General features: G+C 39.2%; 1 protein-coding gene across 1 annotated transcript in view; it reads right to left on the bottom strand.

Moving 5' to 3' along the window:
- Positions 1–4,277: 4,277 nt before the first annotated feature.
- The window catches only part of LOC140233203 (uncharacterized), a 56,020-nt gene continuing 41,429 nt past the window's right edge, over positions 4,278–18,868 (bottom strand). Inside the window, exons 15-25 of the mRNA XM_072313318.1 lie at positions 18,034–18,231; positions 17,117–17,317; positions 16,028–16,201; positions 15,165–15,263; positions 14,686–14,778; positions 13,673–13,787; positions 12,941–13,059; positions 12,066–12,179; positions 11,380–11,534; positions 9,916–10,084; positions 4,278–4,780 (exon numbers count right to left, since the gene is read on the bottom strand). Of these exons, the coding sequence (XP_072169419.1) occupies positions 4,730–4,780; positions 9,916–10,084; positions 11,380–11,534; positions 12,066–12,179; positions 12,941–13,059; positions 13,673–13,787; positions 14,686–14,778; positions 15,165–15,263; positions 16,028–16,201; positions 17,117–17,317; positions 18,034–18,231 (1,488 nt within the window). The 3' untranslated portion in view covers positions 4,278–4,729. The remainder of the gene's footprint in view (positions 4,781–9,915; positions 10,085–11,379; positions 11,535–12,065; positions 12,180–12,940; positions 13,060–13,672; positions 13,788–14,685; positions 14,779–15,164; positions 15,264–16,027; positions 16,202–17,116; positions 17,318–18,033; positions 18,232–18,868) is intronic.

Genomic DNA, 18,868 nt, shown 5'->3' with positions numbered 1-18,868 from the left:
GCCACACAAAACTAATACCGGTATACAACATAAGGACGCAACTGGATTTAGTTTCATTCTGCTTAAAAGTCACTGTGTGTGACATTTTGAACATTGTCACCGAGATGCATTTTTTGCAGAATAGCAATAACAATGAGATAAGAATATAAGAGATACATCCATAAAGACAATAAGTTTTTTGCTTGTAAAAACCAACACCTTCCCTCATATCACAGAGCTCAAAATGCACTGGAATGCATCATTTGAACCCGCCATCTTGGAATCAAACTCTGTGCATTGAGTGGCTCACACATGCTAAAAATATACTTACATACAGCTATCTTGCTACTCTTTACACCGCGCACACACCTTGTATGCCTTCGGCAAAGAAAGAGCACTGTGTGCATGACATGTCTCACTCGAAGACGCAAGTGCTGTGACGGGGCTTGAATCCTAGAGCTTCTCACTGAGTACACATTGACACAAACCACTGCACCACAATTCCTCCATACAAAATAATATGACAATGTAAGTCACATATCTTTTTCCTCATAAATCCTCTTGGAGAAACATCATTTTTCCTGGTAGTCAGATACACATCAAATCAATTATGCTTTTAAATACTGGAAAGTTTGTGAAATAAATGCATTTGTTTTGAATACTTCAACTAGTGAGCCAAAGGTATGTACAAGTAGAACATACTGTTGTAATTTACAAATTACATCTTTTAAAGCATTTTTTTCCCAAAGATTAACAAAATAATGAAGCAAATTGACTTATAACAATCCTCTCGCCAGCATGAAATGTGTATAGCAATTTTCAGAACCACTGAACTTCAAGACCGAGGTCTATCAATTGACATATGTATTCATTGATGTCATTTAACTGTACAGCGTGTGCACAATGTACATGCAATCAAAGAATGGGCTATATTCTGCCCTTTGTAGACAGCTTTACATATGGAATTCTTTGACAGTAACACCATTCTAAGTAGTCAAAATGAATATTGTACACACTACATCACACATCACTATATCTGATTTCTACACGTCTTGTTGTAATACTAAAGAAAGTTGAACCACACTTCATGGCATGGCAACCATATTCATTCACTTCACATGCTCCTTGCAGAGGTCAACTTAAAACAAAAACAAAAACAAAAACAAAACAACAAGAACAATAACAAAAAAAAAAAAAAAAAAAAAAAAAAAAAAAAAAAAACCCAGGAGGAATCTTCACTACATTCCTAAAGCAAGAATATACAGCATTTGTCAGTGTATTCACTGCACTTGAATATCATCGTGTATGATTTTGGCAGCCAAAAAACAAAACAAAACAAAACAATAAAACACTCCTCCTCAATTCTTATTACATGTGGTATGTGTATGGCTAAAAATGTGCATCGATTCAATGGCACAAATATAGTGAGTATAATATGTATATCAATTTTATACTTGTTACACCTGCCTGTTGGCAGTTATCCAACAATTAAAGTATAATAAAAACAATAACGATGACAATGATAACAAACATGTGTTATACTACTTATCTACCATACTCAATGAAAATCTAATACGTAGCGTCTAGCATCATACTACATTCACATCTTTAATAAAGATACACCGTATATTACAACACTGTATATTACAACACTGTATATTACAACATTCATGGCACATATTTCATGGCATTTCATAAGATTCCAAGTAGAGATTCTTATAATCATCAACAGAACAAAATATAGAAAATGAAAATAAGAACAGAGCAAATGAGTTGAAAAGTAGTAGTAACAATATGACGTTAGCCCTCTAAGCTTTCAGACAGAATGAATGACTTAGGAATGGCAATAAATGGCCCTGTGATCACAGCACACAGCTACACAGCCGTAATTTGGCAAAACACCATATGTCTTCTTTTCTTTTTTGTTTTACCTTTTCAGGTTTTTAGATTTTTTGATACACCAAGACACTTTTTTCAAAAATCTGTTAAAATTTCTGCTTATGAAATCAATCTAAAACAAACAAAACAAAATTGAATTCCAGCACACATTCCCATTTTAACTGAAAAAACAAAAACAAAAATTGTTTTATTCCATTATTTTATTCTAGATAGTAGAATATTATCCAGAATTAGTAGGTAATATATCTCAGAACATTATTTAACTGGAGAGAAACAGAAAAAAAAAATTAACTACAAAATCATTAAATTTTTGGACATCTCAGGAAGCACCAAAAGAGACATACATTGTCTTGCTAAATCATGGCCAAGCAATGATCCGAGTGTGTGAGTGGGCATTTCAAGCCATGTAATCATCGAAGACTTCTGACCCGTGATACCCTTCATCAGTTGTTGTTGTTGTTGTTGTTTTTTTTTAAACTTGATTTCTTCACTGATATTGATGCACTAGGGAAGCTACACTGGTACCTGGAAAAAAAAAAATTGTAGACTTAAATACATAATCCTTAAAAGTGGTATTAGCTTCTCCTGGCCATATAGTAACAGGTGGAGGATTTACATACAATGCAGCTTAGTGCAGGAGTGCAAGAGTCTTTAAACTCTTTGAAAGATTCTATTCTTTCTTTTGAGCAGTACCTCAAATATTCCCCAGTGGTAATATTTGGTGTACACAGAAATACAAGTATTTACAAGTATTTACAATGTAAGACAGAGGGTAAAAATGATTATAGAAAAGACAAGGAGATGGTTGATTTTGCTGTCATATTTCTTTCTTTTCCTTGTTTTGTATAAACCAAATAAAATGTTACACATTGGTTTATGATTGACGAGGAAAACCTGCAAAGATGTCTTTGTGTATCTGCCAGGGGAACAAAATGCATCATCAGAACTACTTCTCCACTGTCTCTGCTTCCAAGAAAGACCTGCAAGACTTTATATCCGTGCTGCCACACTACAGCACAAAGTCCCGACTATCTCGTTTGCGTCACAGTGCAGAAATTGCCCTGAACGGAATATTTCTGTACTCATCCCAGCAGATGCAGCAAACACACAAGGCTCCCTGTCACCTTGCACAGGTGCACAGCTTCTGAGTGCGAGACAGCTTTGATAACATAAGAAACAAAGAAAGTACAGTGGGAGTGGTTTGCCATTAAAAAACAAAAAATGGTGCAAGTTTTCACACGTCTTGATGGCATAGTGTTGTCAATAGCAACCTGCATCTGTCATATAGATGAGGTGACATTGTCATGGACTTTTGGTCTCCCATTGAAATTCACACAAATTATCACAAAATTTCATTGGGTTGACACAGAAATATGAAGAAGAAACACTTGTAATCTTCATAATAAGTGTTGTTGTTTGTCTTAGTATAGCTACAACAAAGCGTGCCTAAATCAGTAGCACATGCATCCATATCATGTGATATATAGAGGAAAAATAAAAACAATACATTTTCAAGTTATGTCTACTCAAATCATACAGGGAGTAGCATCACTAAGCGCTATTCTATGACTGGTAGAAAAGAATAGAAGAAATTAAATGAAATACACTCTATTTTTGCATCTGTCATGGACAAAAGCATTTGTAACATCTCAAAAGAAAAGAAAAGAAAAAAACACATGGGATAATAGTGTGATAGTGGAAATTCATATATCAGAGGTGAAACTACAGTATGAGCATCTCACACCAGACATTATCAAAATTTATCGAGTCTTCTAGAGAATTTGACAAGCCAGCCACCAGCGGCCATTGGTTGATAAAATGAATGGTCATCTGGGCTGGCATTTCTCTGTCCCTAATGTCTGGACTTCACCCCTCTCAGTCACGCCCTCCCGTCGCTAGGGCACAGGTGTTTCTGAAAGAAGATGACACCACGTGTACCCAGTGGCACATCCCGGCACTGCTCTTCCCTACTCCTCCTTGAAATCATCCAGAGGGTCACTCCGCTCGATTTCATTTTCTCGAGGTTTCCTTCCACTCAATCTGTCCTACACGCGCCATCAGCCATCGAGCCATCGCGCATCAGCTTAAAACAACGAAGGAGAACATCGGACAGAAAATTCACACAGATATCTTTCACATAGAACACTTACTACAGTTCTTTCCTTTCCTAAAATGCTTTAATATTAGTGCCATTACATTGTCTACTGTATGCGCCATATATTTCTCAAGGGTTATATTTTCCTGAATTTTGTGAGTCGGGGCTATTTCTTTTAATCTAACAACATGCAAAAAATTTCAACTCTGATCTCGACATGAATGCGACATGCACATGTACATTTTACCATCCATTACTGTACTCAACAATTGCAAATCTATAGACCAATTGCAAAATTGTCTGACAATCCCTATTTGTGAAAAATTACACTTGCTAAATATATGGCGTATACAGCATTACATCGATGACATCAGTGATTATCCTCTCAAGACCAGGCCTGGCCAGCCTCGACCTGGTCCGCATCAAAAAACTGGTCTCTATCGCTCTCCCCTCAGCTTTCAGCTTCTGATGCTGTCGGACCGGCCGGGATCCACTGCACGATATTCAACCCTCGATGAGAGCCGTCTACCGCGCAGCATCATCTGTGGCTCCAGCGCAGATGACAGGTCGTCCTGCGCTCGTCACTTAGAGCCATCCTCCTCCGCCTCGGAAACTGCAGGTGGTTGGCACACAATCGGCATGTGGCCATATGATGCAAATTTTTTCATTGCATTCTTTCCTCAAGCAGATTCTAGGCGGGGAGAAGCATCAGCGTTAGTTGGATTTTGGCCGGCAAAAGGCTTGGACAGGATCAATTCAGCTCCCTCTTCCCGCTTTGGGTATTAGAGGTACTTTAGTCTGCAACTCCTGTAAAGTCCGGATTGAGGGGGGGGGGGGGGGGAGAGAAGGAGATATGAAATAATGTTAATGGTGGGACAATGAGCAAATACAGTTTACAGTTAATGAGATACCGGTACACCTTTACAAACATGCTCAGCAAACTTCTGGTAAAGCCTCTCTGCTTCAGACAGATGCTTTATGAAACAAGGAAAAGAGAGAGGATGATATGAACATGCAAATGAGAGAAAATATCTCGTATTCACCACACAATTTCCATTGATTGTGTTCTACAAAACTGACAAAGTTTTTAATGCTACAAAAGTGCAGAACACAATGCTATTCTTTGTTGAATAAATTGAAAACTAAACAGTAATCAGAGGAATATAACAGGATTCGAGACTGGGGTATAGTTCTGTTTGAACAAAAAAATCTTGAAATTTAAACAACTCTTGTACAAACTATACTGCAATTTGTTAGGAGATGACATTAAGTCACTTATTTTCCAATTCAAATTTACTGCTTTGAACTGGTCTAGAATAATTTCCCTTTAAATGATAACTGTGGAAAATCATCTTGCATGTATTCAAACTGAAGGTTGACAGAAGAACAGGGAGTGGAAGGCAGTCAGACTGGTGTACATACAGTCATTAAAATCAGATGCCCCCCTCCCCTAAAAATTCTTACTGTTTCCTGATCTCGCTCCCACAACTAGTAAATTTCAAGCCCCCCCCCTGTTGGCCCCTCTTTAAAGTATGATACCATCTCAATGTCCTCCCAACTCCCTTTAAAGTCTAAAATGCAGTTACTTCTTTGTGCTCTAGCTGCAGGGACACAAAGAGTACATTTCAGAGAATTCCAACAAACTGATCAGGATAAGTTGCATTAAAGGGGACCTCCGGATGATTTTCAGACTTTTACATTTGAACAACTATAAATTAGTCAAACTGAGTACAGAGTTTCAGAATTTATAGTGATTGGGATAAGGAATGAGAATGTTTTCAAAATTTACAACAAATTGCAATGAACAAGGATGATGACATGACAGCCTCACCATAAGAATGCATGAGTTCGGGCTCGAGGAAGCAGAACAAAAGAAGAAGGCATGCATAGATTTTTCACAGGTGAACTTGTTGAGCAAGCGGTATTGTAATGGAATTACACTGATACATTTCTGAAATATATGTGGCTCTGATGTCATCAACACTGTTCAGTGTAATTTGTTTAAGATTTTCAATTCATTGGTTTCTCTGCTCAAGGACCACAATAAATTCCACGAATCTATATGGAGCTGTTGATTTATGTACTACATGATGTCAAATTATGAAAATCGTCCGGAATGCCCCTTTAACCCATTGAGGAGAGGCCGATTCTGTTTTAGCACGCATTTCCCTTCGACACCTGCCAGAGTATACTTGGGACTAGTCTTAAATGGGTTAACTTCAGAAACACAGAAACAAGAGAAAATGAAGGATCATGAAAGATAATGATTTTGAAAGATGATACAACGTCTACAACCCTTTCTTCCCTATAAGACATAATTGTTTGTTTCTTGCAATAGGATTGGATGTCAAGGATTCTGAGTGTTTCCTCCTGACCACATCTGACCCTGCATAGTGAAAGTCAAATTCATGTAAGTCGAAGCTGCATAAGCAAAGTTCCACAAGTCGAAGTAGCGCAAGTCGCAATCGGGCAAGTTGAATATTAATGAAGTTGAACATCTTTTCCAGGACTCGTTTCTTTACTTTGTTTTTCATCATGTATGAACTGAATTTTCTCTAGGTCAAGTTTTTTTTTTCTTTTGTCTAAAGAGATTTGACAGAGCAGAGTTACCAGCATATGTGGAAAAAAAGGACACTTGATTAAGATTTATGAGTCAATGGGAGACTTGCAGGTGATGACATGATCATCTTATTTTATTCATGTATGGTTGCAACTAATTTACACTATTTTGCAAAAATGTGGGTAAAGATTTCTGTCTGCAAGATTTCAAATCTACCAAAGGCAACTGGAGTTCAAGAGTGGAACTGCACTTTATAAGAGATAAGTATATGGCCTTTATGTAACCTTTCCGTGGTGTTGTTTGATGGAATTTCATAGGTTGACCCGTACTTTTGCCTCGGATTATTCAAAATGGCAATCATCTGTGCATCAAGAGGGTATTCAAGCAAATAACGCCATTCAAGCCCACTCAACTGGCACTCCAGTCGTCACACAATATCTCACATTTTTGAGTCCCAGGACAAAAGAAGTTGAGTAATAGAGCTTTTGAAGCTGTTACCCTTGGTTGTCTTTGGGTATTTTCTTTTTTCTACGAACCACTGAAAGCAACTTGCATTCACTGCTCACGAAAACAACTCTAAATGCATTCAAGCTGTAATGCATCATTGAGAGTTGGTGGTATACTGTAAAGAATTATCATTTTTAAAGCCAGTAATTTTTTAGGCTCATCTGACTATCAAAGATGAATTTAATGGATGGTCACGGCAATAAAACAAGTCAGTTTACAGTTCCACTTTGTGCATGAGCAGAAAAAGGTCATTTGTACACTCAGGCATGTTTGTCTTTGAATTCACTGAGATAAGCATTCCTGATGTAATGATTATTCATGTAACCCTTGTAAACGGTGCTTACTAGGACCTCGTTTACAGCCCGGCCTCAATTGCGCGGCCGAGCCTCGCAATTTTGTCCGTTTACACTGCTGGGCTCGGCCGCGCTTTTAATTCAAACCTTTCAATATTTTGTCGTAGTGGCGCTCTGCTTGTAAACAAACGCAATTTGGTATAGCCTGGTTTTCAGACCCTTTGCCAACTGGATTCCGTGGCGACAAAGTCGCCGTTCGGGCAAAGGCCTCTGCTGAAGGAAAAATCCTTTGCAGGACAAAACCACCTTAAACTATACTAGTTTTCCACGTTGAGGGGGTTAATATCGTGAATAGCGAAATAGTACGGGCAGAGGGTCTGGAAGCCAGACTAAAATTGGCCGCGCATTTGGCCCAGTTTGCGTTTACATCAAGAAGAGGCCAAGACCACCTCCAGAGCGAGGCCAAATGCGAGGCCAATTTTGGCCTCGCATTTGGCCTTTTGCGCGTTTACACTGAAGCGGGGCTGGGCTCGGCCGCGGCCGAGCCTCGCACTGTAAACGGGGTCTAACACATCCACCTGACAGCAAGCCTGGTATATAGCAATGTTTGTCGAAAGACTTTGTTTATGAATTCAACACGAAACTATGAAATGAATGCCTGCCGAAGTGTCAATTTACAGACCATTCTTGTCACCTGCTCTGTGGAAGTTAATTCTTTGTTTTAACATGAATTCCATAAATTGTGGGCATGCTTATGCATCATGCTGCTTTGAAAACGAGTGAAGTGCCTAACCAATTGAGAAAAAAAGAAAGGTCATTTGTACCAATGTGCCCATGAGCTAACTGTGAACTGGCTTATTGAGTGGGCACTTCGAACAGCCGATTGCTGCCATGGCGGCTAAAGGTTTTGGCAGGATGTACTACAGCAAAGGATAACTGTTCCGCATTATGGCAGCAAATTCACTGAAGCTACACGCAGGACTAGCAAGCGTGAAGAAACCTTCAGATAACATAGCAGTTTATATACCCCTATAATATACCTTCGGCTTCCTTGAAATCCAAAAAATCTGATTTAAAATAGCATCACATAACGACAAGCAAAAAATCTGCTCGCTCTAATTTTTCACGCTGTATAAAATGTGCGAAAATTCCATCACACATAAATTTTCTCTTCTACAGTACTTTAAAACCAGAAGTGTTTGCATGCATTTTAATTTTGTGAATTTCATGAGAGCCAAGATTCACGAAATCAATATGTACTCGAAAGTTTTTGTCTACACTAGATGCATAAAATGCCAGCGGCAGACTGCGAAAATTTCATGCCGTGAAAAAGGCCATCAGCTCCCATTCGTGAAAATTTCATGCCGCGAAAAAGGCCATCAGCTCCCATTCGTGAAAATTTCATGCCGCGAAAAAGGCCATCAGCTCCCATTCGTGAAAATTTCATGCCGCGAAAATATCTTGCTTTTCAGTGCCATCAGCATCTGAATGCAGGGAGGTACAAAAGTCTTAACTTAACCCTAAAAAGACTGGGGGGGGGGGGGGGCTTTTTAAGCCCCTCCTCAACATTTTTCGCGATAAATCTGGAACGTAAAAATCTCACGCCGCGATGTTTTATGACTTTTTTCTTTTAAGTCTTGCGCAACTTTTGAGACCAAATTCGCGTCGCCCGGGTACGCGGTTCTGAAGTTACGCAATATTTTGTAAGTGCATGTCAGACCAGAAATTGCTCAAAAACGTGATTTCATGGTACAAATCCAATGCAAATTCTGTTTCTGACCAAAATTCATAAATGTATCATTATTTTTACTTTTACTGATCAAAATCAATTAATTTCATGTTGTTTATGATCGAAATAGTGTCGCCGATGATTTCCATCGAAAAAAATAAAAAACAAAAAGTCGTAAACAAAGAAATACATAAGAAATTTTAAAAACAATAAAATACATAAGAAAAAATTTTTGATACCGCCTTTTTTTTGGATGTACATTCCATAAGAATCCTACACAGAGTACCTAATTAGCAGTTTTGGACCTTTAATTAAAGATTTACAGCAATTTTTTAAAATTCATGCATAAATTAGCATAATTAATTGATTAAAAATAATTCTGAATATTTGTGAAATAATTACCTATTCAGTTTTGTAGATTACCTTGTGGGTGACGCGCGTGCCAATTTTCCTTGCAATCACGCGGTCAACGGCCAAGATCTTAGGGGGGGCCCAATGAGCCCCCCCCCAGTCCTACGAGGCATCAAAATAGCCCAGTCTTTTCAGGGTTAAAACTGTGTGATATATGTCATCTCCACTAGACCACCAAGCTTTCACCCGACAGCAAAAAGGATTAGAACCAACACTTGCTGTCGGGTGAAAGCTCGGTGGTCTAGTGGAGATGATGCCTGTCCGGTGATCAGGAAATCTTAGGTTCGAATCCTGCTCGAAGATGTACGCCCATGATTTTTTATCATGGCTACTACTAAAACACTGATCAATTCAGTGCTTATTTACGTTGATGTAGGGCAATTTGTCGATCAGTTCTGAGAAAGCCAATAAACTGTAAACACTGTTTGCTGCACACATGTACCTGGAGCAAGCGACTGTGATAGTTCCGATCCGTTTCACCGTCCCGCTGCTGAGGAGCCGCAATTTCTTCTCTCCCTAGAGCCGCCTTCAGCTCGTCGATGTTGTACACAAAGGCTGGGTCGATGGATTTCGCATTAATAAGGCCCACCAGATACTCTTTGTAGTGAAGTCTGGGGGGAGGGAAGGAAATCATAATATAATGAGCTTAACAATAACTGATGGACAAAAGGCATATCAATGTTGTTTCCCCCACAAAGAATAAGGAGCTTTAGATTTGCAGTGCGGACCTTTGAGACGACGAGTGCGTTGGACGTTCTCCTCTCCCCTTGCGTTGTGCTGAAAAGTCGCTACACTAGGACGCAACCTATCAGTGGTGCCCCCATATTATCGGTGCATCAAGTAGCTCTCTGCGACTTTAAATAGCCCAAAACGCGCGTAGTGAAAAACTCAGACGACGCAAGCTATAAATAGATCAACTTGATGCGTGTTTCTGCCACAACATGTTTTTTTTCCTTTGAATGTCCCCGTCGCGAAAATCTAAAGCTCCCTAATCATTTACGAATTACATAGCAAACATTTTTATTGTGCTTAAAATTCTGCCTGGCTGAGCTTACCCATATGCTTCTCTAATCTGACAAAAGTTTCACTTTTGTATATTGGCCCCCATGACAGCATCTACCTGCATGATTTTAATGTCTTAAAGAGGAAATCCAGTCCAAATATAAGTCAATCTGATAAGAAAGAGTAAAATATTACAAGTTCGACAATAAGACTTTGATCAAAATTGGACGAAAAATAAGGGAGGTATGACATTTTGAAGTTTCGCAAATTTTCTGGGTAACAGTTCTTGAATGGTCAATATGAATATGCAAATGGCAAAATGAAAGTGAGTATGTCATCCCTTCACAACTTGCCATACAGTTTGTACAGAAAATTTTGAAATTTCTAATTTTTCATTCAAACGCAATTATGCCTGAGGCTCAAATCCAAGTATATCTAACTGATCACCATTCTGAGGTTATTCAACCAGGAATAACATGTTTCAGACTTCAATGACAGAAACATTAATTTTCATCATTTTATTTTTGTACACGTTCAATGGAAAATTGTGAGGTTATGACTTGGTTAGCTCACTCATTTGCATATTCATATCCACTGTACAAGAACTGTTTTGCAGAAATTAGCAAAATTTCATAACTTCCATATTTTCCTCCGATTTCAGTCAAATTTTTACCACTGAACTCGTAAGATTTTACTCTTTTTTTATAAGACTTACTTATATTTGGACTGGATTTCCGCTTTAACTACAATGGATTACAACACACATGTAAATATTTAAATAGATTTTTGCATTTTTTTTTTGGGCACCATAATTTCATCCCATGAAAAACTTCACACTACTTTGCAATGACTGAATGCTGTCAAACAAAATATTCCAATTCAGAGGTACGTGCATAATGGATACCTGCAGAGGCCAGCATTGCCGGGGGAGACCTTCCTCCCACACTTGGCATCTTCCAGGCCATCAGGGTTCTCCTTCTGCTCCATCACTCCGCACAAGTTGTCCGCGTTGGTATCCGCCCCCTCCGGAGGCTCCGTATTAAACTCCACGTTGTGCGCCTGGAAAACAATTTTCATTTTCATCTAAATTATTTTATCAACTCTTATAAAAACAAATAAATATTTTCTTCTTTTTTTTTACAATATACAGCAAATAAGTTTGAAAAACATTTTGAGTGTACAAAACTGCCTGAAATACCAAATGGATAGGAAGCCTACAAAAGATTTTCAGAGATTTCATTAATTGCTTTAAATAAGGTCTGTCTTAGCCCTAAGTCTGTTGGGCAATGAATTTCACAAAATAGGTGCTGCAACAACAAAAGAATGATATCCACATGAACAGGTGGATGAAACTGGAACAGTAGGTAAATGCTCATCAGAAGAGCAGAGGTTTCTTATTGGTGTGTATGGAGTACCATAAATAAAGGTGTATTAACCACACTTTTTTCCCCCTGAATGGGGTCAAAATTCAGGGTGCAGTTTATATACAGTTAGAGCGAATACCTACAAAGGGGGTGCATTTGATACATCAGTTTGGTTTATGACACTGTTTTTTATGGTAATTATAGTATATATAATGAAGAAGCTCACCTCCAGTAATCTCTTGAGGTGAGCCACATCCAAGTCCCTCATGTAGAAGAGACAGTCCCTGGGATGGTGAGCGTGGAGACCTTTCCTCGAGCAGGAGGCAAACTTCATGCATGACTGTGGGTGGGGAAAGAGAGACACATGTAATACCATGTTTTGGTTAATGGATGGATAGCTTGCTGAACAAACAACTTGATAACAGAAAAACAAATACATTAATAGACAGGTCAATCCATGAAATAGATTGCAATAAAGAAGACAAGCACATTATTTGTAGAAACCACAATACAGGTATATCAAAATGTAGTTTCACTATAGAATAAGTTGGCTTTCAAATAGAGAGACAACCAATCAGAATAGTAGTGGTTTCTCGATATGAAGATGCTGACACCAGCAGCAACTGTGCCTTACAGTGATAACCGCTACCAAAGCCATCACAACATGTTGCCCTTTCGAAATCCATATCCACTCACTGACGTGGTGGACGTCATTCTTGCATGCTGCATTACCACTACATTTACATGTGAGGCATGACACCACTGAAGAGAAGTGGGCTAACTCTGGACTGATGTGAAGAAACAACAACAACAACAACAACAACAACAACAACAACAACAACAACAACAGCAACAACAGCAACAACAACAGCAACAACAACAACAACAACTACAACAACCACAACAACTACAATAACAATAACAACAACTACAATAACAACAACCACAACAACCACAACAACCACAACAACCACAACAACCACAACAACCACAACAACCACAACAACAACAATAGCAACAACAACCACAACCACAACAACCAGAACAACCACAACAACAACAACAGCAACCACCACCACCACCACCACCACCAAACCTTACCTCTCCCTTCTTCATCGCTTGGTTACAGCCACAGCAGAACTCAAAGGTGCACTGGGGACATTTGAAGTGCATGCAGCCGCCCTTGGCCAGCTCGTAGCGCATCTTGCAGCGGGGGCATTCTGGACATAGAGAAGGGAGACAATGTCAGTGGGATAATGATGTTTGATTCTCTCTCTGAGAGTATCTCTTGAGAAGCGAGATCATTGACCAGCATCACAAGTCATTGGACAGCAAATTGCAAGGTTGCAAGTTTAGGTCCAGGACCCAGCTATATATTTTGTGGCAGTGTCTTTCGGCGTTCTTCAGCAAAGGTACTGTTTCGAAACTGATGCTATTAACTAACACAAAAAGCGATCAAACTCATTTAATTCAAGAAGTGATTAACTTTATCTCACTCAATCAATCATTACCTGCAGTTGGCTCAATTAATAATATCTAATTTACGCCGAGTAGTCACACCTCTGTTTTTAAATGGACATTTTGATGTATCAGCTTAAAAAAACAAAAAACAATTTGATGTCATTGTAGTATGATTACACCTTACAAACCTCACAACTCATCTTTACATTTTTATATTTATCATAAACAATGGTATGTTACCACCTTCAAAAAAAAAAAAATGACAAAAATCCTTGAGGGTTGCTAATTACGTTGGGTGGTAAAGACAACAATGACACTAGCTGTTCTGATGCAGAACGAGAGTCAGTGCGTCTTATTGATCAACCAACTCACCGATTCCGTTCTCGTTGAGGTGAGCCGCCAGACCTCTGGCCTGCATGTCGGGGTCGTTGTTCTCCTTCCACTGCTGGAAGTCTTCGCAGCTGATGCCTTCATGCTGCTCCAACCACTGCATGGGAAACAGTAATGCGCATCATGATAATCAGCACTTCACGGAACAGGAATAAAACGCACTGCAGCTACGTATATCGCTAGTGAATATGGTACATGGATAGAAGATTCAATAAGGGGAAGGTTCCCCTATAAGAGCTCAGGTCAAGGCAGATGAAAGTCAGTAGTCAAGGATACATGATGCAGGGCTCGACACTAACGGTGGCCCGGTGGCCCAGGGCCACCAAATTTCAGAAAAGGTCAAAATTTTTTGAAAAGTATGTCAATAAATTCATAACTTTTTGCGCCGGAAATGCATAAATGCATGCAGTGAGTGTGTGACTCATTAAAAAGAAATTGACTTTTATCAATGTTTTTCATTGTTTTTTTTTTTTTTTTTCGGGCCACCAAATTTTTCTCTTGGGCCACCAAAAATTTGGAATTGGTGATTTTCGCCACGAAAAAATAAAGTTAGTGTGGAGCCCTGCATGATGAAAGAAAACATTGAACATTTTCTGCTAACTATAAGAACCACAAAAAAACAGATGACAAATTGTAAAAAAAATAAAAAATACAAAACTAGAAAAGCACTCGAAGAGTGCAGACCTACGCCAAGCCAGCACCAATGTAATTTCAAGATAACAAAAATCCTTCAAAAATCCATTAAAAATTAAATATCACTACGAAAATGTAATCATCTGTTCTTTGTGTCATTATCAACTTTTCCTGCAAGATTCATTATTAGTTATTTTGCAAACAGACAAAAGCATTGTCAATGATCAATTAACCTCCTTCCTTGACGGAGGGAAAAATTGATCATACGTGAAGTGGATGGTCAATAATGGCCCAATTCTGTTTGATACACTTCTCATTTTGGGTTCTATAGGATTTTCAAAATAACCCAGCAGTAGACTGACCTGCTTCTTGCACTTAAAACATGTGAGTTTGTTGCATTCCGGGCATCGCATCTTGCGTCTCTCCGGGGCGCCGTTGATGAATCCCGAATTACACTGCAAGGGGGGTGGGGGTAGTGATGAGCCAAGATATCATTTATGACAAAAATGAGTAACATGCACGCACACACACACACATGCACACACACACACAAAAAAAAAAACGAAGTTAGTGTAAACAAATTAAACATGAATGAATGATAAAGAAGTGATCCGAACAAACAGCAAATGTACATGTGGAGGAACTAAGAATTGATACAAAGTTGCTTTTTTTTTTGCTAATCTTTATTTTTCTGATTTCATGTAATACAAATGATATATACATAATCACTTTGAATGTGTTTAAAAAAATTAATAGAGTACTTAAGAAAAATTACACACACGCAATACAGACAAACAAACATACTCTCCTATCACACAGAGTTATGGTGGAGAATACTCACATGAGCACACCAACAGAAGTATGGATCTTGCATGAGATTCCAATCTCTCAGCTTTCTCTGGAACAAGGCAAGAACCTCCTCTGATAGCATGTCCCTCAGCTGAAATGACGGAAAGAAGAATTTCAACAAAAATTAAAACAAATCAGTCATCATTTTTTGAGGTGTTACTCAAGATTGCAATCGTGTGACAGTTTGGGGATGTGGGTAACTTTGGTGCTTGTTTTATGTAATTGTATAAGAGGAAGAATGAAATGTTGGTATCTGTGACTGTGTGGCAAGAATGTGGTGTGTAGTAATACTGTAAAAGTGGATATTTTCGCGCGACTAATTTTTCTCGGCGAAAAAAGAAGAGTTTCATGTGTTTTTAATTCCACAGAATCAAGACATCAACTACTGGAACACATTGGAAGCAAAAATATTCGCATGCTCTTATTTTTGCGCTAGTTTCTGTTAGCGCGAAATGCGCGAAAATTTCAGCACCGCGAAAATTTCCACTTTTACAGTAGTAGTGTGTCAAGAATGTAATGTTTGTATTACACTGTGTGGCAAGAATGTGATGTGTTTAATAATTGTGTGTCATGAATGTAACGTGTTTAACTGTGTGGCAAAAATGAAATGTGTGTAACTGTGTTTTAAGACTGTAATGTGTGTACCTATGTATGAAAAATTTGTTGTATGAAACTGAGTGGCAAGAATATGATGCATAGGAGTGTGTGGCATTTGTTGTAGGTATGAAAATGTGTGGCAAGATTGTAATGTCCAGAGAACAGCATGGCAAGTTTGCTCCGCAAACACATTTTGTATGTTTAACCTGAATGTTACATGGTTAATCGGCAAAAGACAGACCCCCACATGACACCCACCAGCATGTCCAGGAACTGGAAGTAGTCCGCGGCCACGGCCGGGTCGTCGAGGTCCGGCTGGTCGCACGCCGGACATCGGCCCTTCATGATGCTCTTGTCCCTGGCGATGATCTCAAAGTGCTGGGTGACGCACTCGCTGCACAGCATACACTGGCAGTGAATCAGGGTCATCAGCTGAGGTTGAAGAGATGACGAAAAAAAAAAATAAGACACAAGTAGGACCTCCATTATCCGGCCACATAGGGACCGGCGGGCCTCCGGATAATCAATTCGGCCGGATAAGAAAGATATGCTCAAATACAGCACTTTCTGGCATATCATACTGGAGTATACATTATGTTATTACTAATTCACTGATATTATGATTATCTGCATTGCATTATCAGGTTTCATACTTCATATGATGAAATCAAACAAAATATAAGTAAAATATCCCTTCACGTCCCTTCTAGTATCGTTTGTTTGACTGATACTGACCGACAATGAGATCGATATTGCAACTCGTCGAATACTGCAGCTGCATTGTACTGTATCCAATGCTGTGCACTCAGTGCCAGTGACAAGCGTGCTACCATTCAATGACATATTGTCTCACAAACTGACCTAAAAGTTACAGTTCACTGTGATGACTGAAATATGTCCCGTCATGTATTCACACGATAACAGTTGAACATGTTTGTTTTGAGTGAGATTTGGCACTGAAAATACATGAAAACATAAAAACATGTCAGCCAGTCGACATCCGGATAACAGAGAATTCGGATAATTGAAGTCCTACTGTACACTCACTGTGTTATTTGTTCTCACACTGCTTCCTAATCCCATTCATATACATGTATGATGTGGCCTATATAATCTTACACACTACTATCATGGCGGCTAAATTTTAGCAATTGGCGAAAACGATCCCAAAGCCAATCCATCCCTAATGCGATATGTTATAATGATGCAATCGCAGAAATTACAATAACAATATTTTTCATATATTTTTTCTAAAAAAACTAAATTTGGACAGTACTTTATAGACCATTTTTCAATAGTTTAGATATGTTTAGATTCTCAGCCAATGATGAGACCTGTTAGACCCACCTTGTTCCTGGGAAGGTCGGCCGTACAGAGGGCGCACTCCTGCTCCAGGAATTCCCTGGACCGCTGGAAGTCGCCACACTCCTCCGCGGCCAGGATGATGTCGGCCAGCTCGTGCTGGGTATGCTCGGTCAGCTTGACCGCCGTCTGGGCCCGCCCCCAGCTGCGCATCTGGTACTCCACCATCACCATGCGGATGGAACGCTAGAGGGCGCAAAGGTGACGAGAATTCAATGTTATCTCCGGCCACAAAATCGTGACGGCCACACCCAGTATAGGGTCAGATCTGAACACGACATATTGACGAGAGAGGTAGTGTATAAGCTGATATTTTCATGAGGGTTTAATTTTCGTGAATTTCGCGAATTGCAGGGAAAATGTTTGTGACCTCCTCATTCGCGAAAATATCTGTACGCGAAAATAACAGCTTATACAGTACACTTCCATTCCATCAAGTCATTGTCCTCCTTGCTTTCCAGATAGCAAAAGGACAACGTGAAATACTTGGGTTTGAACAGCAGTAGGCATTAGCTCCTACCTTTATATACCTGGTACAACCGGTAGCTATCCCTACAAATGACAAGGCACAATTTCAATTATTCCATTTCGAAAATTGTGCCCGGAATTATAATGTGATTTAGCACCGCGCTAAAAGACAACTTTCTGTAGAGGGTTATATTTGAAGTCAATTTTCCTAAAATCAGAGTGAATGATTTTCATTATTTTGCTGAATTCGTAATTTTCAGGACTTTGTGAATAACTGGTGCTATTTTTGGCCAAAATTTCATCATCCGAGTATGGATTTCAGAGCTGCCAAAAAAAAAAAAGCGTCCGGTGATACGATCCACTCTCCTACCAGCCTGTCATCTCCCCTATGACCGCTCCTAGACATACAGTACCATGGTGACCTCCTCCCCTACCTCATCGTTCTTGATGATTTGCTGGAAGAACTCATCCTCGTTGCCGTCTGACTTCGTCCAGATGCGGTTGGTGAACTCGGACATCGTCTTCTCCTGCAGGGCATCCATCGCCAGCTCCACGTCACCCCCAACCTGCGCTGTCTGGAAGACGGCGACGATCTCTTCCGTAGAATAGCCCATCCCGAGAATCTCCAGCATCTGAACAGGGAGAGGCACATCTTAACGTGGAATTCACTTCAGATGACACCCTAGAATTCCCTCACATTTCCCTGTTTTCTTGTTTTTTCTCCCTATTTTTGAACATGCAACATCACCCAGAAACATATTTATCTATTTCTAATCTTTCGTCAGTTTTTCCCCCTCGTTGCCATTGCTCCCTGTATCAACTGCAAACGTTAAGGTGAATATTGCAGTCTTGTACCTAGATCAGTCAGTCTTTAAAAAACAGAAGACTGACAATATGGTCATTTCTGAAGGGACTGCAAATAAAATCCCCAAATTGTTGACTTTCAATGGTGCAAAAACATGAATCATAATTGGTAGTGATCATGAGACATGCAGATGTTGAAGCACTCCTACTATGAATTACTTTTGCTACTACTGCTACTACTACCACCACCACCACCACCCCTACTACTACTATTTCTACTACTACTACTACTACTACTAATACTACTACTACTACTACTACTACTACTTCTACTACTACTACTACTACTACTACTACTACTGATGATGACAAAAAATATAATAATCACAATTATCAAAACAAAAGAAATAATGGCAATAATGATAATATTAACAAAGTGATGATGAAAATTCTACTACTGATAAA

Source organism: Diadema setosum, chromosome 9 (assembly GCF_964275005.1).
Source record: "Diadema setosum chromosome 9, eeDiaSeto1, whole genome shotgun sequence".
Taxonomy (NCBI): Eukaryota; Metazoa; Echinodermata; class Echinoidea; order Diadematoida; family Diadematidae; genus Diadema; species Diadema setosum.
This window is presented reverse-complemented; position numbering and strand designations above follow the sequence as displayed.